A 23,701-nucleotide genomic window follows, 5' to 3' on the forward strand; every position below is an offset into this window, starting at 1 on the left:
AATATGAGTATTGCAATTATTACAGGATAACTGTGACATGACATTTTCATATCATCCCATGCCTACACGTAGGTGTAAGGCTAAATTGTGAGAATGAAAAGAGGGTAACGCCTGCACACTTACGCCATACCACAGAAGTTAAATCTATACCATGTTTGATCCCACTTAGATCTTCATGAAATCTGACCCGATGAAGATCTAAGAGGGGTCGTAACATTGTCTCTATTAAAACTTCTGTGGTATGGAGTAAGTGTAAGTTTAATTTACAGGTTTTAATACTTGATCATTACTTTCAAGTATGATGAAGCACTCTTACCCTCTTAGAAAAGACTTGTTTCCCTAGAGACCCTGAGATAGATTGCATTAACTGGATGACATGTGCTTTTACTGCAACAAAGCAATAAGAACATTTGTATAATGTAAAGCAATCCAATCCATAGTCATGCAATATTTATTAGCATGAGGCATGATGTTCAGTGTTTACTAGGATTTTCACTCTATGGTATTTTTAAGCTGTTGTTTTATAGTAGTTAAACTGTATTATGTTGCTGTCCTGTCACCCTCTGTCACGTCACATGTATATTAATTTCATATTTAAACAAAGTATCTACATATACAATCATCAAGTAGCTCAATGACCGTTCTTCAATTGTTGTTAAATGAACTCAGTCTTATTAGAAAAGCTTCAAAACACACAGCTCAGCCTGGTTGGGATGCTCTTCTTTCACTGTTAGCTTAGCGGTTAGCTAGCTCAGCATCAGCACCACAAAATTAGCCATCTAGCAGCCGGCTAAGGTCAATAGTTAGCTGCTAGCCTCGGCTAGCGTTGTCTATCACAGTCTGCCGATCAGTCCGGTCTATCTTTAAAGTCTCCTGAACACAGCGACAGCCTCTCATGCTAACTAATATTAATCGCAGTTATTCGGAAAATTAGCTAGCTAGCCGGAGTGTTTATATTAGCTCTCCTGGTCCTACCTTGTAGTTGGAAAGCCACTACGTCCGCTGCACCACTGATGATTGTCTGATTCCCTGCTGGCTCACACACTGCAGGCGCAGTTTCACATTTTGGAAAAGCCACTTTCAAAGCTTCAAGTGTGCCATTTGTGTCGGTAAAGCCAAGCCGGCTGAATGACTAGCTTAGCAGAGCTAATGTTGGGTTGTGCTCGGGCTGCGCTGGGGATGAATCAACGAGCGGCTTCCAGTTGGTTCTCTGTTGTCCGAGCAGCTGAGCCACACGCACAGGATCAGGATGTGGCACCACCCAAACCCGCTGGGATTTACCTCATCAACCAATCAGTCAGCATCCAATTTCTCACAGACGGGGCCGTGTGTCAGTGATGTCATATTGACAGTGCGTTTGAAATCACAGGCTGTGTCGCAGCTCTGACTTTGACTGTCAACAATTACAGTTTAGATGCATTTTAAAATACAGTTCAACAACCTGCATGTAGAAATCCAGAGACAAAGACATCTGTGATCAGGAAGGATGACTCAGAATTAATTATATGTACTCAGAATTTCAATATTTACAATATAAGTGAGGTAATAAGACACACTCACACACAAGCTGTTCTCAGAGGAAAGGTGGCAGGGTCCGCCACATATAAATAAAGTAAAACATGGTGAAATTGTGTTGTCCTTTAAGGTCAGTTTGTTTACTCAGTCGTGAAAACAAAGAGAGTTTGTTTATTTAGTTTATTCAGGCTGATTAAAATGTTTTCCCTAAAAACTACATAGCGCACCTTTAAGTAGATGGGGACTGGTTTTTAAAAAAACAATGGCTCCATACAACTCGTCCGGCATAACGCAAGTCTCCGGAAGCCCTGAGAACTCAAATTGATTTGAAAAGACGTTATCTGCACCCTTGACGCCCCGGTCGAGCTCGTGCACCCACTTCAGACAGGGTGCAGTGAAGACTTCGGCTTAAAATCTCAGGGGCTTGGGGAGACTTGGATTATGCTGGATGAGCCTTATTGACACATTTAAAGGTTTCCCTCCCCATCTACTTCAGACTTCTAATCGACTTTCTCCATTTGTGTACAGCTGTAGGCCTACCCCTGCAAACACACGTGATCTTCTGCCATGTTTGTATTGAACATAAACTGGTTTTAGTAAGAAGAGCATCTGGCGACATGAGTCAGACAGATTCTTTATTCAATCCCATTGTGGAATAATAGAAGATAAAAGATAAAACACAGTATAAAATTGACTCGGACAAAGCATTTGAATATACTTGTGTACAAACTCAGGTAAATAAATAGCTTATTTTTGATTAATCCTTTCTTCATGTCTCTCAGGTCTGTCATATGCAATAAATATGCATGCAGAATATCAAATACAGGTAAATGTTTCAAACACACAAACACACACAATTGCTCAGTTTAAAGCTGAGAAACGGCTAAAAAACTGTACCTCTAGAAGTGGTGAGATTTTAATGTTGAGCACTTTTATTAATCTGGAGCAGCAAGAACTGAAGCTATAACAACCCAGCTTTTATTTGAAAAGGTTTCTTATCAACAGCCCCAAGGCCCCAGATGTGTGAACCAGCACATGCAAAAGCTTCAAACGGATTTATGGGAACATCTCCCAGAGTCAACTCATTGTTGGCTCGTCATCCCAAAACGGACGCTTGCCCTCCTGCAATCAGACCCATTCCACTTCACTGACCTTAGTGCTTGAGTCAGGGCTGGACGGAGGCGTAACGAGACATGGCTGTAAGGGCACCGTTTCCCCCGAGTCTTCAGCTCCAACCCCAACATAACTCTGAGACACTCCTGCCAGGCGTAACACAGTAGTCCCTGCTGTGAACCCTGACAGCCCTCGTGCCAGAGCCCGGGATGCCATCCTGAGCCCCCCTGCCCTTTTCCGTCTGGCTGATGCTGTAGCCATTTGCCGAGCCCCAGCCAGTTCAGTCAGAAAACCCAGGCTCTGGGAGGGGAGGCTGTAAAGGTGAAGGCCGCGGAAAAGTTCTGGCAGTGGCCGGAAACCCCCCGGAGGCTCAGGTGGAAGTGATTCAAACTGCACCAACATAAACCGCTCACCAGCGCGGCCCTGTAAATAGTCTGCTAGAATGCAGCTAAATGAAGCAGTAAAAACGTCGACACACTGAGAAGAGGCAGTGAGGCTTCCTGCCTCCTCTTCCTCCATGTCTGCTTTACTTCCCCTGGGAGTGTTTCTCTCCCAGCTCCGAGCTCCCCACTCTTCAGCCCTTATCCAGGCGGCCTTGGTAAGGACCAGCACCACTTTGCCCCCCTGCTTTTGCAGTCGGTTGAGTCTTGCGTGGAGCCAAGGCACAGGGCCCAGGACGCTGAGCTCCAACTTGCTCCACAGGTCTACAGACACGCTGAAGCCCAGGGCCTGGAGGGTCGAGCCCAGGTGACATATCAGCTCCGGCAAAGCCTGGTCGTCATCAGGTGGGTACAGCAGCACCACATGACCCCCACCCACAGCGCCTGAAACCGAGAAGAAATGAAAGTTTGAAAGATAGTTAGTCAGTTTTAGAAATACTCTTGTTTGCTTGATTATATGTGTCAGTTTAATATGAAGCTACAGCCAGGAAACACATAGCTTAGCTTGGCTTTGCACAAAAACTAGAAACAAATGGAAATGGCTAGCATGGAGCTATTTAACAGTTACAAAATCTGGCAGAAGTGTTTTCCAAAAACAAAGGACTTCCTTTAAATAGATTCAAACTATGAGATAGGATAAGAGATTTTTTTTCCCCCTTCTGTTGTGAAGAATGAGCCAAAACAGCACTAACAGTAGCTAGCTACTAATACAAGCGAATACAGAATATAAATGAGATTACAGGAAAAAAGAGTAAGACATGCAAGTAAAAACTTAATCATAAGAACATGACTATTCATACTGTACATCTGTAATGTTATGTTAACAACGAGGGGATGTGAAAAATAGCAGTTGCCATTAGACCATAACTACACGGCAGCCATTTTTGTCTTGACATCACGCTCAGGGTGGGAAGCTAAAGTTGCATAAACGTAAGTGACAGATGATTATCAACTGAAGAAAGACAGTGGGTAGTGAAAATCTGGAGGGACATCGGGCCATATTTCAAAGTACAACAACATAATTGATAACCCAATGGCTAACGTTAGCATTCAACCACTTAGCTAACATTACCGTTTGATTGCGTTTATTTTGTTTCACTTCCGGGCTTAAATAAATGCGCCCAAGATGTGCGTTGATATTTTAGATTTACATAACGTAAAGCCTTCCTTATCATATATGAAATGGTAATGTTAACTAGGAAGTGGTTGAATGCTCACGTTAGCTGTTGACATAAGCTGCTAATACTTTTTTGATTCCCTGTGTTTATACGACTTGGAGCACAGCTGTATGACGGCTTCCCTGCGAGTGATCTCAGGGGAAAATGGCCACCGTGTGTATATGCTCTATTATTAAACAGTCAGGTTTACCTTTCACATCATCTTCTTTCAACCATCTCCACACGTAGCCTGAAGGGAAAACAGAAGCACACGTTAAGGTATTTTTGCTAAGGTGCTATTTACATTCGATGACCTACAAATAGAAAACTGACCTTTCAGGACCCCTTGTACGAAATAGGCTCCCAGTACGATCAAACACATAAGTAGCAATCCGATGAGAAGTGGCAGGCTCCATCTCCATCGAGACGCTGAAGAATAAATCGATTATTAAGTAAAAACGTCACGGCCACTGCTGACGTTACATAACAACGATAAGTGCACAGTATCTGCCACCTCATTATGAAAAAATGTAGCTTGTTCTAGCTGATAAGAGTTAAACATTAAACACACTTAACCCGGATCTCGTCAATAATTAGTAGTCTTACTTGCAAATGGACAGTGGGGCTCTAGGTATGACTCCATCCCCTTTATCTTGATCTATAAAATGAGTGCAAGGGTTAAGATTAGCACAATATTGACTGTAGGAGGCAGTGGAATATTTTTACAAATGTTTGAATAAGATTATATTGAACATGTCACCTGAACGCAAAGCAGAGGATGTGACGACACATTGAACTCTCCCGTTTTCTGGAAGTAAATTATGAAACGAAGCAGTGTCAGCAAAATGTTTAAATTATCATAAGTAAAAGTACCTGTAGGCAGAAAAGCGGTTATTATGTGTAAGTAGGCCTTGTACTTTACTGATGCATTCACGCGTAAGCAGTATTTTAATTTTGTACGTGGTCAAGGGAGAGCCAAGTTTAAAGGATAGGTTCAGCCCAAAATTAAATTTCAGGGATTATCTACTTACCTCCATATACAACATAAATAAATAACATAAATGTAATTTCTAAAACAAGTCCCTATCTACTTATGTTGTTACAGAGAATGCTGCAATGCTGTTTTTCTGTGAAGCTCCAGAAATGTTTTTTGTACTACAAAAGTTGACTTAACTTTCCATCTGCATTAGGCTGAGTAGATAATGACTGAATTTTCATTTTTGGGGTGAACTTCTCCTTTAAGTAAAGTAGTACAGCAAGTTTTTTACCCAATGTCCATTGCGTGTTGCACTCCAGCCGGCTTGCGCGTGGTTGTCGAGTCTCTGTCTGGAGCCCGTCACCTCTTCACACTGGCCTCCTGCCAGGTCTTTCTTGCACAGCCACACCTCTGCCTCCAGTCTGCAGGGGGCAGTCACATTCCAGCTCAGCCCCGTACCACCGCCTCTCATCTGACAGTCTGCCACAGATACAGACACGTTGTGCTGCATTCTTTCCAAGGCGTCTAAAAACATCAATGAAAAAACATTGCTTGTTGTGAAACCCTTTTCCATGCCATTTTTATCTTGCTCTCAGTTTGACCTTCGAACTCCGTTTTACCTTTTTGGTGTTTGAAAGGGCAGGTTTCTATTCGAAGCGGCTTTTCCTTCCACCACACCTGCAAACAGAGGTTTTGAATCCCATTTTTCATTCACAAAGTTTTACAGATTTTCTTTTCTTGTCAGTTATGATTAAAAAAAACATCAGCTACCTGAAAGCACAGGCATGGTGCAACAAAGTTTGAAGGAATGACCATTTCTCTTCTGCCTTTGGGCTGCAATGGTAAAAAGACAAAAAAAAAAAGTTAAAAAGCTATACGCAGACAATATGGATTTTTTTTTTTTACTAACATGGTGAAATGATACAATAGTTGAGCATTGACTGACCCACACAAGAAGCTCTCCAGGCATTTCATTCCAAACCATCTGGCACATAATTTCATCTTGTCTGGCGTCAGCGTTTTCCAGCTGGAGGAGGACGACGTTTCTCTTGTGATCAGTGACAGCTCGGAGTCTTGGGGCTGAGACAAAGACGCATTAATCATAAATTCTAGCTGAGATGTGTCACTCCATAAGTATGTACAGCTGTTTATGTTGGCGCTGCCTTGTTCATGAACCTCCGCATATACACAATGGATGCTGAGCTAGATGAACAGGAAAAAGCAGAGCACACCTGACACTCTTCCATCACATACCATCGCATTCCTTCACTGTCCCCTCGTGGCTCATGGAACAAACTGTAAAAGGTCAAGTGGATGTTCGGTGAGATTTGTAGTCGGTAGTTCAGCACATCTTTGCTTACATTGCAGCACTTAACCTCACCTTCATTTAAAGATGGGACTGTAATATTTTGAACGATGTGAGCTCCGTCTGAATGTCCGTCAACGTGGACCACAACGGGACTGCCAAAAGTCGCCTTTTCTGTCAACAGAAGCTGCATTTGCAGGAATTATAAGTATTTAAATAAGTTAAGTAGCAAAAATAGTGGGGAAACTAGACTTTGAACAATTCAATAAGATTGAGTGCAACACAGTTCCCTTTTTTTCACCAACGTGGAACCGGTTCTGTACTACTCGGTGTACCTAATGTCATAACTTTTGAAGCTTTTCCAACTTTCTGAACCTAAAGAGTTAGTTCCCAGACCCTGGTTTAATCTTAACAATCTGCTGTATTTCATGAGCTCTTAACAATATAACAATATCTGTCCATATAAATGCAGTGGGGTACAATATTTCCCTCTGTAGTGGGGCAGAAGTACAATGTAACATAAAATGGATATACTCCAGAGTAAATCTACTTCCCACCACTTGAGACTAGTTAATTAATCAACAACAGAAACTGCACGAGGGGATTCCTTCAGCCCTGTATATTATTTGTTACCTTGTGTGTGGGCTGTCGAGAAGGTTGGACGAAACCGGAGTCGCTCGGTTTAAACTGGAGCGTCTTGCAAAATTCATTGGAGCCGGGGGAGCTGAGACACACTTTCACTAAACCTGTAACGCAGAGAAGCAGAAGAAGAAGAAGAAGAAGAAGAAGAAGAAGAAGAGGATTAAATCGTTTGATTAGAATGAAAAAAGTATACTATAGTGTGCATTCTGAGTTGAGTTTTGCTCCTCTACCTTTTGGCTCAGTAAGGACAAACTGACCGCTTCCTACATTTGTGCTTGATTCAACTTCCTCTTCATCATTATGGTCACCAGACTCCTCAGAAACCTGCTTTACATTATCCACTTCTGCAACAACATGTGTCATACAACAGCAGTCAGTGTATACTACAGTGGAGAACAAATTGTTTTAGAAGCAGCTCAATTATTGACAAGCTATGACAAGAATACAGGAAGCACTGACAAAAGCGACGCTAACATTTATTCTCAGAAGGAACGAGCATGATGCCTCACCCAAGCTGACACTATAAAAATACTTGACATACAAACCATGAAACGTGATAATGATCTGCAGGCATGGTTCACATTCTCGTCTGGCCGAGCAGCACAGAATCGCTTGGAGCTGCACATGTGTAACGTTCACTGTGTCGTCAGGATCGGGCAGAGCAGCAGTGTACGGAGAGGCTGTGGAGAGAGAAGACAGTGTTTCTGCTCTGAGATGAACCGCAGACTGACACACTCTGGTTTGAAGTTATTACATTGATGATTTAGCGTGTAGTTACCCAAGCTCACGTGGCAATCAGTCAAACCCTGAAGAAAGAAAAGTTGTGGATGAGAATTGAATGACAACAATCCTGCTCATCTATAATGAAACACACCTCTTGCCCACAGTATGTGTCTGAAAAAAACCCAGCACTACCACAAGTTAACATCCTCGTAATTAAAATAGCTCATGATGAAGGTTATTCTATAAAATTATATACAGAAACGGATGCAGCGAGGAGCTTCAGAAGATGTTACAATAATGCGAATCAAATTTTATACTAGTATGGCAGACGTGGTGAATGTTTTGCCAATGGTTCCTTTTGATGCCGAAATGTTTTGTCTATTGTAAGATGGGTATGTGTGATAAAGTGTAGCTCCAGTAGAAAATATTTGTTTTCTTTTTCGGGTAACTGCCTAACGACTGTTGTTCAACTCTTTATAGTATGAGATAGATTTTTACCTCCAATAAGGAAGTTATGTTCATGGTGGTTGCTACGTCAGCAGGATTACACAAAAACTACAGGACAGATTTCCAAAACAAACTTGGATGGAGGATGGGTCTCTGCCCGGAAAAGACTTGTGGTGCAGATCCGGATTAAGGGATTTCTTTCTTTAATGTTTCAATGTTTCTTTAACATTGTGAGACTGTTGGGCCTTGGCAGAGGTATTCGCTCTGCTCAGAGCCATTCCAGGTTGTAATGTATTTTTTATTTCTTTGGGTTTTAGACTGTTTGTTAGACAAAAGAAGCTTTTCGAAGACGTCACTTTGGGCTCCGGGAAATTTTAATGAGCATTTTTCACATTTTTTCCCACATTGTCCAGACTAAACGATAAATCAATAAATGAAATCGAATCGATAACGATAATAATTGTGAGTTGCAGCCCTAATATATTATCAGTGAAAACTACAGACAGGTGACAAATTAAAAGAAAAAGAGTATTTAGTTTAGCATTTCAGCAGGAATCACATCTGCATTTAGATACTGAATGGGCACAACATCTGTTTTGGATCGTGTGAGACATCCCTTCGCTTTCATGATGAAAATGATCCCATAATCCTAACATAATACGTAATTATATAGCACTCATGTTACACTGAGAGTTGTTACTGTATCCCTCAGCACCACAAACCGCAACCTCCAAAATCAGAGTCAACAAATGACTCAGCACACACACAGTTTTAAAATCCCTTGTTGTAATAGTTAATCTTGTCTGCAGTTGTAAAGTTTTGATTGCCACATGTGCAGCTACTGCACATAAACTGATACTGTGCTGTTTTATTTTTCTTCCGCTTGATTCACTTCTCTGGAAAACACTTGACAAGAAAATTCAAGCTGCGACCAGCCTCGTTGGAAAAGGAGCAGTGGAGTAAGGTGTCATGCTCAGGCACATTAGTTAATAAGTAATGGACTTTAAACCCTGCTCTCTCTCTCTCTCTCTCTCTCTCACACACACACACACACACACATACACACACACACTCATCTCACCCAACACATGAAGCTTACACATTGTATTTTGTTATTTTTTCCTAGACAACACAATAATGAAAGTTTGTAGCACACTTCATCTACCACAGTCCACATGGATCACCTAAAAACAGAGATCCACCTGCTACAGCCTGGTTCATCCCTCTTAAGCTCTTAAACACGCATCACGCGGACTTGTTACCTCGCTGCAGGTGAGCTCAGGTGCGTGTAGGTCCACCATTTCCAGCGCTCTTGCGGACACGGACGGCCAGAAGCGCAGCAGCAGTGACAGCAGCAGCAGCGGAGAGACATGTGGCCCCTGGAGCAGCGCCGGAGCCATTTCTTGGAAAGCGCCTCTGCGCCCGGCACAGCTCACACGACTCCTGCTCCACGGGGGGCGTCCCCTCATCCCACCCACACAGAGCGAAAGCCCGTTACACTTTGATACCGCCAACAGCACATCAGCATGACAGAGAGGTTTCCTCGGAAAACCCACAAACTGAACGGTGGTTTGTTGTCCTGTCGTGTTTTTGACACTCCTCTTGTCTCACGCCTTCTTCTCGGGAACCGACAGCTCAGAGGTGATGGGCGTGTCACACCTGGATAGAGGAGATCTGACACACTCTCCGCATGTTTCTTTTTCTCAGGTCGTAAGTCATTTAATGGAATTTAGGTAATACAACACGAATCTATAAAGCAACTATGTAAAAGGTTTAGTGGAATGAAGTTCTTCGAGGTTTCTAAAGAAGTATGGACAGACTTCCCAGCATGTATTCTTTGAAAGTAAAAAAAAAAACTTTTCTGAGAACTTTACTTTTCATAGTTTGAGGAGAGCCTGTGAGATATTAATATGCAGTGTGACTGTAATAGCCTACATCTGAAGATAAGGCATGGTGGGTTGTTTTCACAGTGATAATCATGATAAAGATTAGTTTTGAATTCAGTCTCTTCCCCAACACAGTTTCAATCCTGGAGGGTCTCTTTCAACAGTGGTTTAAAATGAATATAATGCAGAAACAAAATGGTGTCAGTCTGAAATAATAAAGCTGACATGTAAAGATAAAAACACTGACTGAATACAGTCAGGTAGACTTGATATTTTAGGCAGAATGAAGTGAGTTTTTCATTTTTGGGAGACCAGTAAAATCACATTGAATGTTTGTGTTAACTAGAATTATCTAGGTACTGAATTGTTATTAAAGGGGAATTCCACAATCTTTAAAAGTTGGCCCTATACTTACATGTTTTGGTCTGAAAATGATTCATGCTTACCAAAAGTTTTCAGATCGGTCTGGTAGATCACCTCAGCTGCGATAGCTGCAACGTGATCCATGGGAACAACTCCGAATGTCAAAGTTGTGTCCACAAAAAGTGTTTGTTTTTGCCTTTGACAGGCTGACGTTGTTATTTCAAAGTGTCCGATAACATTACAAGATGACTCCTCTTACGGAAATAGACCTTTTATTAAATACCAAGTTCTGTTTTGCTACCAGAAATACATGTCTTGCTCAAGGAGAAGTTTTGCTCGGAAACCTGGCAAGAGGTGAGTTGTTGCAGGAAGACGATGGAGGAAATGTGAGTCAGTGGCAATATACTTGAGGCAATAGCTGTAACCACTAACCTGAGGAGATTTCAGAGTGAGACTTGTATTTCTGGTTAAAAAACGGATCTTACTGCATAACTAAAAGGTCTGTATCTGAAGGAATCGTGTCCTCGGTTAAGTCATGGAACAACCTCAGCCTGTCAAAGGCAAGAACTTTTAGTTTGACAGCTGAAGCGATGGAGCCGTTTGGATCAGGTGGACCGATTCCAAAACTTTTGCTGAGTAGCAATTATTTACACACCCTGACATGGCTCGGGTGTGAAAGCAGCAGGATTCCTCTTTAAAGGACGCTCTGGGATTGTAGGACGGGTTGGCCGCCATCCCAACTGACAAACTGGGAGTGAGACTCAAAAAACTTTTTGTTTTGTCGTTGTTGTTGTTGTTGTTTTTACAAATAGGACTTTTAAGTTATGTTCATATATATATTTAAGCACAGCTGAATTGATAACAAGTTTAACTTTTTTATGGGAAACGTAAATATTTTTACAGTCAACAACAATAAACAGCCATGCCTTAGGTATGATGGTTTGGCAGATGAAGCAGACTGTTGCCAGATATGACAACAACACAAACTGTTGCTTATAATAAGCCCATCAGATAAGGTTGGTAAGTGTTTAATCGCTCGTCTGACAACATTGGGCTTTGTCATGGATCATCACTGTACCAACATTACGGGCCTTAATATCTTTCTTTTGAAGCCTCTAACTGAAACTCTTACACCCAGAGTAATGTAAGGTGGTTCAGCTTCAAATAGCCGTTAATAAACATATACTTGGCTGTGAGCAATTTGTTTCAGGATCGCCCCATTAACTCTAAAGCCTCTTTTCAATGAGCTGTTAAACAGAGGCAGTCATTTGAATACTTTCGGTTGGAGTGCTCAAGTTTAATCATTGACCTCAAGTGAGCAGGTCAGTTAAGTCCACTGCTGTAGATTATAATTGGTACTCTTGCTTATCTGCTGTGCATGAAGCACCTGTGTTAACCGTGTGGTCCTCAGGTTCGGTTAGTGCTATCAGAAATGCAAATTCATTGTGGATCTTAAATGTGCCTGGCTTTTTTTCCCCATGATAGCCAGATGCCCAAAGACCATATTCCAGATTCGGCAGTTCAGCTCTTTTACAGCATGAAGCTTTTTCCCGTGTGACTAAACTGACCTACAAACAGTAATCTTTGTAGGGGATCAACTTTTCGTATTTTGTATTGTAATTAAATTACAAATGATGTTGTCTTTGTGGTATAATATATGCTTTTTCCCATCATGTGGCTACTCTTGCATTAACTTATCTGACATGATATCTGTTTTGGTTACTCTCCAGACATCAGACATGAGACATGAACCTGAACTGTATGTGTTGGCAGTGATAGGGGTTCAAACGTTTCAGTATCAGTTTACCTCCATCAATCCTGTCGAGCAGGTCTGTCTCTCTAGACTCTTGTCACGACAATACAGGTTTAACAAAAGAAATAAATCTTTTGAAATAGATTGTGAATGCCTAAATAAACTAATTTCAGTCATTTAAAAGGAGTTTCTTGTCATATTACAGTAATTATACATGAATCTTTTTTATTAAAAGCATTGTTTTTTAATATAAAATGTTATAATGCCAACAGTGTTAGGCTGATATACAGTTAATATACAGTTGATATAATATACAGTTAAGTGACATTGAGCAAATACTTCATCAAGGGGCAATTAAAGGATAAGTTCACCCAAAAATGAAAATTCAGTCATCATCTATTCACCCTCATGTTGATGGAAAGTCCTGTGAAGTTTTGTACTCAACAAAACATTTCTGGAGCTTCACAGCAAAACAGCGTTGCAGAATTTTCCTAAACAACTGAAATAGATGGGGACATGTTTTAAAATGGGAAAAACATCCGCAAAACATAGTGTGCACATTGCGTGGTGTTGTTTTTTTTTTTTACAGAGGCTGGGAGGGGTTTTCCCTGTCATCGGCGTTGCGGACTCTCACACACCTGCAGCATGTTGGCAATCAGCGCGTGCTGAAAAGCCCTGGTCTTCACCTTGCCCGCTGCCAGTTGATTTACCAGTTACCAAGTGGTACATGGTCGACATATTTTAGAGCCTTATTTCTAGTGAGAGAACGTAGATGAATTTTGATCACGAGCTAACCTTGTTTTTTCGAGCTAACCTTGTTTTTTCACTCCTTTCCTACTGAGTCTGGATTTCCCCGGAACTACTCCCCTCCACCTACCACCAGCCTCCAGCACCTCTGTTCACCTGTCTACTCAAGAGACGCCTTCCTGAGCCGTCCACGAGTGCCACTGTGTGCCACTGTGTGCCATCTCCCCTTACCACCAGGGAAGTTTTTCATACAAGCCGGAGCTTGTTCATTCATTCAGCCGTATCCACCTGTTGTGTAAAATAAATTCCTTTTCAACTACCAGCCCATCATAACACATCCGGGGTAATCCAGATCCAGATCTAAGATCCCAAATTGATTTGAAAAGACGTTATTTACATCCTTTAGACTTCAGACAGTGTGCGTGCTAATCCTTTTAGCTTAACAACTTCTGTGAGGATTTTGGCTTTGAAAAGGGTGTAAATAATGTCTTTTAAAATCAATTAAGGATCATGGAGCTTCCAGAGACTTGGTTTATGCCAGAAAAATTGTATAGAGCCATTTTATGTTTATTTTCCGTTGTTTTTGTGTGTTTCAAAACAAGTCCCCAAAACACTGTTTTGCTGTGAAGCTCCAGAAATGTGTTGTGGACTATAAAACCTCAACCAACTTTGTATTGACATTGCGAGTGAGTACATAATGACTGAATTTTCATTTTTTGGTGAACTGTTAGCCTTGTGAACCTTTAAACATGAGGCAAAAAATAAACTTCACTGACTTTTACCTTGTTTGTAAGAGGTAGCATGTGTGCAAATATTTGCTAATAGGGCTGCAGACAAACTCAGTCTGTATGTAATACGATATGTCAAACAAACTGCCAAATAGTCAACGACACTTCAGTACAAGTCACTTTCTCTTTTCACCTACTAATCCATGTTTAGAAAATCCTATGCAAATTTCTACAGTTGTCACCTGTGCACACAGCATTTCAAACATGAAATGCACTCATAAAGAAAGTGAGGTATAATTTGCAAACAGATTTTCATAGTGGCTATAACATGTACAGAGATAAGACAGGTGTCCACTATGGCTTCAGTCATGAAAGTCAACATAAAGAGCCTCTGTTAGAAACCAAAAGCAACAGAGAGTTCAGAGAATTTCTCTTCTTAATATGCAAAATAAGCGGTGGCACTTTTGACCAGATGGTGTCAGGTTAATAAACAGTTACGGAGTGATCGGCGCTGAGGTGATCGGCGCTGAGGTGCTCACATTGAGACGCCAGCTCATGTGTCTTGGGTGCAGATCCTGTTTCAGGCCGGACAAAAGGCCTGTCCTCTACAGACATGTGAAACCTGAGATCAGAGCATCTCTGCTCTCTAGCCGTGGAGAGGCTCGTGCTCTTGTACAGTCCCTGGCCTCGCCGCTGGCAACCTGAGCCTGCTCTGCGTCTTTTCTGACATCATTTTCGGTGTTGACGTGACACCCGGCCCTTCCATTTGCTTTCCTTGCATCTGAGGCAGCAGTGTTTGTAGTCTTTGGGCTAGCTGCCGTGCTAACCATACTGACAGTACTTTAGACATGAGTCTGGGCCAGCATTGCCAGCTGAATTTACCAGTTTGTGTCTGTCTTCTCATCCCTCCCAGCTCCTGTATTAAACCACCTAAATCCTGCGGTAAGCAGTACCGAGGAACACCTCTGAAGGCCTTTGGGATGTCCCTGCTGTGGCACCGGCCCTGGAAGTAGACAAGGGCCACTCCTTGACCTTTGCACCCCTGCAGCGCTCCCTCTAGGCAGGCCAGAGCAGCTGTAAACACTGGTGCTATCACTGTAGAGGGCTCCTTCTGGGTGTACCAGTCTTTATCATCACATAATTTAACACAATCTCCTGCAGTTTTCTCTTTTTTGCATTTTCTTTCATTTAGCTTTAAATGGTTCCCCACCTCGGCTTTGCTGCAATCTCTCTCATTCTTACCCATGTTTACCCTCTCTTCCCTCCACGTCTCATAGCTCTTTTTGGCTTCAGGACTCCAAACAATCAACACTTTTCCTTGTGCCTTACGCACGGCTTCCCACCGCCCGTACAGCCAGGGAAGTGGACCCAGATCAGCCACACCTGTCCCGGCCCCGGTCTGCGTTTGTGAACTTAGGGCCCATAACGCCAGGTGCACTGTGGCACTTAGCTCCCCCTGCAGGATTGAGGCTAAAGCACACACAGCAGAGACGTGGGCTGACTGCTCTGATGAGCACACCAGCAACACTGGCTTCTGGATACAGAGCCAACCTAGTGATATGGGGAAGATGGGAGGGAGAAAAGACAGTATTTATCATTTGTTGGCAAAATTTGAATTGTTCCTAGAAGATTGAGCACAGTTGAAATCAACCAAATAAATTCAGGCAATACGACAGTGGATTTTAAATGATTTACAATACAAAGATGGAAACATGCAATCACTCAAAGAACAATGATTATAAAAGTGAAATGAACCTTGAATCAGTCTTAAATGATGCAACTCAACTAACCTGCAGTTCCACTTTTGGTGAGACGGTGAAAGAAAATTCCCAGAAATGCAGCAAAAAACACAAATATCAAAGCTGCCACAGCGTACATGCCACATCTGTTGTGGGTGTCTGTAGAAACACAAGAAAAGGCATCATGTCTATTTTACTTTGTAGGACTCGTGTTTTATGCATTCATCCATGAACCGATGCATGTGTTTGTACATTTGGGCTTGTGTGTGTCTCTTGAGTACACTCTGTTGAAGTTATCAAAAATAGAATAAATCTAAAAGGATAAAATCTAATAAAATCTAATAAAAATCTTAGGACAAACCAAAAAGCCCCATTAAACAAAGCAGGAACACAGAGGACACACAAGGAGCAATGCGGAAACCGAGAACAGACGGGATGTCGCTCCTCATTTGCATAAAGTTGAATTATGGCTTCTTAATGCAAATCAGGGGCATCTGACGCGATGTGCTGCCTCTGGAAACTCCTCAAACACTATAAAAACTAAACACTGTCGAGTTAAACTGAAGGCAGATTCTGCAACTGCATGGCTTATGCATTTCGCAGAGTCATTTCTGTAATGTGAGAGAAAGTTTCCAAGCGAGCCCGCCATGTTGTTCCGTTTTGAAATCCTGGACCACATGGCCCACGAGTGGGAGTTTGTCCAATCAGGTGCAGCGAGAATGTTTCTGCGTGGTTGTCGGAGGTTCTAGTTTTTTTTTGTTGTTGTTTTTTTTTTTATCAAGCATGCCTCCCTTGTGGAAAAGTACCAGAACAAGACACAGGTGTACACAGAAAACAGGCAGGAAAAAGACAAAGATGGGGAGTGAAAGGTAAAACATGACAGCCTACTAAATAAAACAGGAAATGACTAAACCTGACACACTCACAGTCCGGGCACAGAATTCTTCTACCATGAAGAGCAGGATCTGACTGCCACACCTGCAGAAAAACAGGTTGAAAAAGTAAGAGGAGAGAGAAAGTGAACAGAGACGCCTTTCTCAGTCCTGCACATAGTTACGGCCTTTACCTGCACACAGGGCCTCTCAGCAACAGAGTATAAAGGCACATTTATCCTTCTCTCAGTCGTGTTCCCGTCCTGTAAAATAGATAAGAGGAGTCACATATTTGCTCAGATTACACCACGCTTCTCTCTTCAGCTTTTTTTTCTTTTTCTCAAAAACACATGCTTACCATTATTACCGAGTGGACCTGCCCCATGGGTGTACATCCCCTCTCATTAGGAACACAGAGCTGAGCTGAGAACGTTGCTGGAACAGAAGAGGTGAGATACAAAAACACGCTCTGCCTGCCCGGTGCCATATACACCTCCCATGAGGACATATCTGTGCAGGACAAGAGAGGGAGTCAAATTCAGACTGGTCACAGCAATAAGCAAAATAAACTCTTTTTTTCCTGCACTGTAAAATATGACAAAGTGACTTTACTTAAAAAAATCGAGGAAACTGATTACCTCAAAATGACAAAGTTAAATTGACTAATAATTTTATGTGTTAAAGTTTTTAGCTCATACAACTTGAATTTAATAGTCTACTTTATTTGGTAATAAATAGTTAAATAAATGGTTTAAAGTCAACTTTTAAAATGTACAGTGCGTGTGACTCACCAGCCAGGAAGGGGCAGGAGATATTATGGCTGCCTTGTAGGGAAAACTACAAAAATGAAACACAAGTATGAGAATCAGTGAATGAAAGGGTAGACAACTGGACACTTTTCAATGAAAGCACATCGGCTTTTTCTCACCTGCACACACATCCGAGGGTGTCTGTCCACTGCGGCTGTCTTATATATCTGTTTAGGAGACAAAGTGGGAGTTTGAGAAAGATTTATTTATTTTTAAATCAGGAATTTTTAAGTGACACGACCAGCAGTCCTGCCAAACTTACGAAGTCTTGTCCACCTTCCTCCTCCTTCAGTGTGGAGTTGAGTACGGGTATGCAGAGGTGTTCGTGTTGCTTCCAGCAGAGGGAGGCAGAGATCTTTAGGTCGCTGGCTGGACACGGTGACTGTAATTTGAAGCACGACTCAAACAGTGTGACTTTGGATGAGGCCCAAACATCTCTGACATCTGCGGAGTGAAATAAACTTGAAATATTATTACACTAATATGGTAGAATTCAATACCATAGATAAGCAAATACACGGTATAATAATTGTAAACTTATCAGGTGACTGTTAGCTTAGCTTAGCATATAAACCCTAAATGGGTCCATCAGTTAACCTTGTTCTTTGGGACAGTTTTACGCCCCGTCCAGGAATCCACTACTCCAGGATAAGAAAACACTCCCAGCACTCAACCGCTGTAAAGCCATAACTTGTAATTTTTTACACACTTTAGTTTTTGTTCAGATTAGACAAACAAGATATGACACGTTAATCAGTGATATTTAGAGTTGCTGGTAGGCTGATTTTGTTACCTTTGGACAGAGCAAGGCTCACTGTGTTCCCCCGTTTGCAGTCTATAGCCTAACTTTCTGACTGCAGGCTGTGGCCCTGAGGTAACCATACAGATACAAAATGATTTTGATCTTCTTATCTAACTCTTCACAAGAAAGAGAAAAAATAGTATTCCCAGAGTTTCCTTAAATGTGTGACACCTTACTGGAATAAAAAAAAAAAAACATTTTCAGAGGTTACATACAGAGGTTTTTCAGATGTCATTTTTCAGAGCTGTAGGCAAACGAAAACTATCTGTATGGCTAGATAATATGAGGTAATGACGTCTTTTTATAATTTTGGTGAACTGAAAAAGTAGCAATCCTCAAACTTGAATGATTTTCTCAGAATATAATTCTCCACAAAAACTGACGGAACATTTGTGCTCCTAATGAAACGTCACAGAACAGAAATAAATCTTTGCCTTTATTTATTTCGAACTTTCCCTCATCTAGCACCTTTCTTTGGCTCGCTTCCTTATGTCTGGTTGAAAATGCAGCAATGGAAAAAGCAGCTACACTTTGTGCCCTAGTTTACGCCTTATAAACTGTTGATATACAGTGAACCCTGTAACCAGCAGTGCATGTTGGGTGCATTATAACACACCACATTTCCCCCCCAAAGCTGAAAAAAAAAACAACTAAATGGGTCACAATAAAAATGCACATGAGTCAAGGCGTAGGTCAATGTGATGAAGTTCGCTTTCTGCTCATTTCCTGTTTCCTGCCTGCCTCAAATGTGGAACACTTTGTGAGTTGCAGAATCCTAAATTAGATTATCCATTAAAAAAAATACAAATAAATAACTGAAAAACAGTGAATGAGTGTTATGAACTGTAACAGGAGCTAAAATATAGTCTCTGGTAGGACAACACCCAGCAGGTGAGGGGGAGGGGTATTTTATTTCTGAGTTGTTATTAATAGCAGATACCCAAAATTCCCTACAAGATGTTTTCACTTTCAATCAGACTCTGACATGACTGACTCACCTGCGAGGCTTTGATTCTCAAATGGGCACTTTTTACGTCGACAGGAATCCACAAGGGTGTAATATGCCTGTCAACAAAGACAAGACATGTACAGACGATGAAAAACAGATTGATTCAACAGTCATTCATTCGAAAATGATTTGGTGCTGCGAGTACCTGCACGCAGACGCAGGGCAGCAGGTAGGGGATGTTAAGAAGAGCTGATCGAGACCGAGATGGATCAATCTGAACAGAACAAAAAACAAAAAAAACAGTGAAGCTTACTTTTTTTTTTAGCATGTAAAAACAAATACGCAGATAAATGTGCCGCTGACACTTACAGTAATTTGGGGGGAAATCGCCCCGACCATGCAGTGACCTGAACTTTTTCGGTAACACCATCTGGTGTAGACTTTGTCTCCAGGCTCCACCGTGACAGTGATGGATTTCGACGACCCATTCACAGACAGTTCAAAATCTGGTACAGGATCTGAGTCACACAGGCACGCAGAAAAACAGGATATGAACATCATGGCATAACAGGTCAAAGCACACAGTGAGTTGAGAAGATGAGAGAGGCAATCTGAGTGTTTGTTTCCAGGGTAACAACACCCCCATTCACAGGGCATGGGTGATGACTGAATGTTTACCGACCATGACAGCGTCGGCTTGTAGTCATTTCAACCTCGTGGTCCGTGTGACACATTCTGCTGCTGGAACTAATGCAGAAGCAGTTTTGGGGACTTCGGCAGGTGTTTATATGTCCATGAAAGCATCACAATTGTGTGAGATACACTCATGAAACTTCGCAGGTGTGTAGTTGAGATCAAGATGAAGACCGCGTTCAAAGATGGGTGTGGCCCGACCCATGAGTATTGAGTGCTAATGTAATGATGTAGTAATGAGTGCTGAGTACTGGGTCGGAACGTGAACATGTTGAAAGGTGTCAAGGCTGGTGTGGTCCAATCGCAAGATGGCAGGCACATCCAAAGTTAAGTGAAAAGCCATGAGTCTTTAACGTCCAAGTCCAAGTCGAGTCTCAAGCATACTTGCTAAACTTAAAGGGGGTCCTTACCCAAAACAATTTGAGTGTCAGAGACTTTGTTTTCCTGCATTCTGGGGACTTTAAACAAATTAAAATAACAAAAAACAATGACTTCACTGCACCAGCTTTTTTTTTAAACGCTGAATACTTTTGATTTTACTTCAGGTTCAGCAGAAATTGCAGAATAATGCACCCCTCTGGTTGAAAGTTGAAAGAATCTCTGGCATAAACTAATATTCATCAGTTTTCATTCATTTATCAGTTTTTTCGCCTCTGCGCCTTAGAGAGTCTGCGCACGCCACAGCGTCATCAGCCCTCAATGATTGACGTCAGCGTGACCCACATGATCGACGGAAAAATAGCCGCAGCCCCTTTCCTTTAAAACTTTCCATGAGAATTCTTCTTTCCGGGATGTCTGAAATTGGCCTCAGTATTTCAATCTCTGTCACTCACTGAGGAGGATCAGGCGACGCAGTACACTAAAACACACGCCTATAGAGCCAGAAACAAATTGTGATGACTAAAAGGGAGAAAATAGGTGTGAAGATTTGTCATGAATCAGGGGAAGTACAGGAGAATTGTGACCCCAGGGGGAAACCGTGAGAGGGCAATGAAAACTGGAGGTCTTGGTTGGCAAGTATGATCTCAAGTCATTTATTTTTTAGTGAAGTCAATTTGCCACCCATCTGAGTCAGGATATATTACTGTACACCAGACTCTTACACTGCCTGAGCTAGAATGTATGAAAAAAGCAAAAGGAGATTTGAATTGTAGCAGAAAGGAAAGAAGAAATCAAAGAGGTTAAACCTAAACATCCTACCTGGCACGGTGTAACTGACACTGCAGTTCCTTGATGTACTGTTATAAGCAACAGACACAACACTCTTTGCATCAGCCTTGATGCAATCAAGTTTCAGTTCCCACTGGAGGAAAAAAAATAAAATGAATTACCTCCACAAAACCACATACAATATGTTAGAGCCTAAAAGAGGAAAAATTTGTCCTACCAGGCCCAAACTGGCGCTGCTATTTGGCAACAGCTCCGTGGCGCCTCTCTCACATTCGACTCGAGTTACACCTCTTTTTCTTTCATTGTTACGCTAAGAAAGAGAGAATAGAGAGAGAGATGAAACCATACCGTTGAACTGATATGAACTGTATGACAAAGTTTGGGGGAAAGCGCAAAGAGAGCAACCTTTTCTTTTTTCATCTTTGGCTTCATGGTCGGCCTAAAGGTCCCTGTGATTGGGGAGAGAATTTCAATCCTCGGGGTCTTACAGAAGTCTGGAAGAAAGCAGTGTGATAGTTTGGTCAAAATGAGACAGTGAAAGCTGTACACTGAATGGTTGATATGATTTGACTCTGTACCATCAGCTTTCAACCAAACATGGACAGTGACACATTCAGTGTATGACTTCCCAGGCTCGTGGGAAGGCACTGAGGTCAGTTTCACAGGGCAGCTTCCCTCAACGAACCCTGACCACACAGACACAGGGGAGCATTAGTAGAGCGAGTGACACATGTAACTTTCACATGTGGTCCCTGAAATGATGCTGGTGTCTATAATGTGGTGAGACATTAATGAGAAAACATACCTTGTTGATTTGTCATCTAAAGTAAGGACAAGAGAAAGATGACGTAAGTTTAGAAAAAAGCACATGGATTTGTCCACCATACTGGACATACAAGCTTGCACACTAGGCAGCTTCTCATACATATGACCTTAGTACTAGAACTTGAGTAAAAGTCTTAAGGTGTCTGATATTAAATATACTTAAGTATCACAACTACAAGTAAAAGTAAATAATACATGCATATAAAGTGTATACTATGGGTCAATTTATTATCAGCCTGGATGATTGTTGCATCCAATATTCAGCTTTTTTCTGATTATCGGAATCGGAAGTTCATTTAAAAAATGTTCTAGTTTGCCTCAAGTAACTAGTAACTCAAGTTGTCAAATAAATGAAGTGGAGTAAAAAGTACAATATTTTTCTAACAGTTATGGAATGGAAGTGTAAAGTAGCAGAAAAGGGAAATACCTCAAAATTGTAACTAAGTACAGTACTTGAGTATACGTACTTGGTTTCATTCCATCACTGGTGGAGAGCAACTAAGTACAGTAAGGTATTAACAGTTTCTGCTACTTTGTATTTCTATTCATCTTATTGGCCATTTGGGGAAAAAAACAAAAAATGAAACACTGATTCCAAAAAACGTTAAATACATACATGTAAGTATATGTCAAGTTTAGCTTTATTTGTACTTTTTATACTTAGGTACATTTAATATCAGATACTTTGTGATACTTTTCATGATACACCTCGCACTTTTACTAGTAATATTTTGACATGATATATTTACTTTGTTGTACTTTAAACAACACTGTGCTAAAGTAATGCTACTTTTACTTTAGTAAAAGAACTGAGTAATTATACATATAGTGATAAATGTACACCTATCAGCCACAACATTAAAACCACTGACAGGTGATGTGAATAACATTGATCATCTCATCACAATGCAATGTTCTGCTGGGAAACCTTGGGTGCTGGCATTCATGTGAATGCCACTTGACACGCACCACCCGTCCAAACACTGTTGTGGACCAAGTACACCCCCTCATCACAACAACACTAACTGAACCTTCACAATATTAGGCAGGTGGTCATAATGTTATGCCTGATCGGTGTAACTATAGATGCATTCATGTGTTTATCACTTTGAAGATGCAGAGCTACTTTTAATGACTCTATATACCACAAGGCAGCTTGGACTATAATAATAATCATCATTTATTAGTTGATTATATTTGGTGTTAATAATGTGAAACTGCAAAGTAACTGAAGTTATCAAATAGACGAAGCAGAGTAAAAAGTACAATAATGGAGAGTAGCCTATAGATAATACTTTGCAGTACTAGTTACTCTCCACTACTGATTAAAGTAGTTTGGGGTGTATGAAAATGTGATCTTATCAATATACAGTAAGTTCCCATACAAACATACAAACATACATGTGTGTTAACTCACCTTACATGTTGTGGCACCTTCCAGCAGCAGAGGAGACATCACGAGGGCAACAAACGCGCCCGTGATGCCAATGCGCCTGGTAAACATCTAAAAAACAGTAATATGAGGACGTTTTACGCAAAATTAGAAGCCAGGATTGTGTTTCCTCGGGAGACCATAGTTATGTCACTGGTCCATGTCGTTGATTTCTGCTGAAAAGAGAGAAAACGTGTGCAATAAATCCTGTGTGCTCAGCTGTTCTATCAGAGAGAGAGAGAGAGAGAGTGATCCCCGGAGGAGCCCCTCACGTCTTCTGGCTCTATCAGCTACCCCTTGCTGTCTGAGGTTCACAGGTCTTGCCAGATGACTAAAACGTGCGGGCGTTTCTAAAAAAAAAAAAATATATGTTGAATGACTAATCGCAGCCAGCTCCGCCTGTTACGTCACAGTCTGAGAGCAGCAGCAGAGGAGGAGGACCGACAACTCCGGATCCAAACCCAGTATCTACACTCCTGAGGCCTCTTCAGGGTCGACGCCCAGTCAAAGACAAAGTCACACTCCCCCAGGGACGATTGCTGTGGTGCTCGGAAGCCCCCTTGGCTCATACAGTGTGCTTGATATATGGATGAACCAGGAAATGATGGTGAGGA

The 23,701-nt window shown here is 41.6% G+C and overlaps 2 protein-coding genes across 2 annotated transcripts; both read right to left on the bottom strand.

Annotated features, from left to right (window-relative positions):
• Positions 1 to 2,133: 2,133 nt before the first annotated feature.
• LOC140999098 (interleukin-17 receptor C) lies at positions 2,134 to 10,182 on the bottom strand. The gene is made up of 16 exons (XM_073469355.1): positions 9,582 to 10,182; positions 7,928 to 7,955; positions 7,695 to 7,829; positions 7,380 to 7,493; positions 7,141 to 7,253; positions 6,583 to 6,694; positions 6,456 to 6,497; positions 6,148 to 6,281; positions 5,973 to 6,035; positions 5,822 to 5,879; positions 5,494 to 5,726; positions 4,986 to 5,033; positions 4,832 to 4,883; positions 4,559 to 4,654; positions 4,437 to 4,475; positions 2,134 to 3,452 (listed from the first exon to the last, which is right to left on the bottom strand). Exons 1-16 carry the CDS (start codon positions 9,786 to 9,788, stop codon positions 2,644 to 2,646), a joined length of 2,283 nt encoding a protein of 760 aa, XP_073325456.1. The 5' UTR covers positions 9,789 to 10,182; the 3' UTR covers positions 2,134 to 2,643.
• Positions 10,183 to 12,520: 2,338 nt separating this feature from the next.
• On the bottom strand, positions 12,521 to 23,393 carry LOC140999119 (interleukin-17 receptor E). Its single transcript, XM_073469382.1, has 17 exons — positions 23,073 to 23,393; positions 21,636 to 21,651; positions 21,409 to 21,516; positions 21,236 to 21,324; positions 21,048 to 21,140; positions 20,861 to 20,963; positions 19,337 to 19,485; positions 19,173 to 19,241; positions 19,017 to 19,083; positions 17,479 to 17,660; positions 17,336 to 17,383; positions 17,199 to 17,244; positions 16,766 to 16,917; positions 16,602 to 16,670; positions 16,462 to 16,513; positions 15,587 to 15,694; positions 12,521 to 15,347 (listed from the first exon to the last, which is right to left on the bottom strand). Exons 1-17 carry the CDS (start codon positions 23,157 to 23,159, stop codon positions 14,443 to 14,445), a joined length of 2,343 nt encoding a protein of 780 aa, XP_073325483.1. The 5' UTR covers positions 23,160 to 23,393; the 3' UTR covers positions 12,521 to 14,442.
• Positions 23,394 to 23,701: the final 308 nt, after the last annotated feature.

This window comes from Pagrus major, chromosome 7 (genome assembly GCF_040436345.1).
Source record: "Pagrus major chromosome 7, Pma_NU_1.0".
Lineage (NCBI taxonomy): Eukaryota > Metazoa > Chordata > Actinopteri > Spariformes > Sparidae > Pagrus > Pagrus major.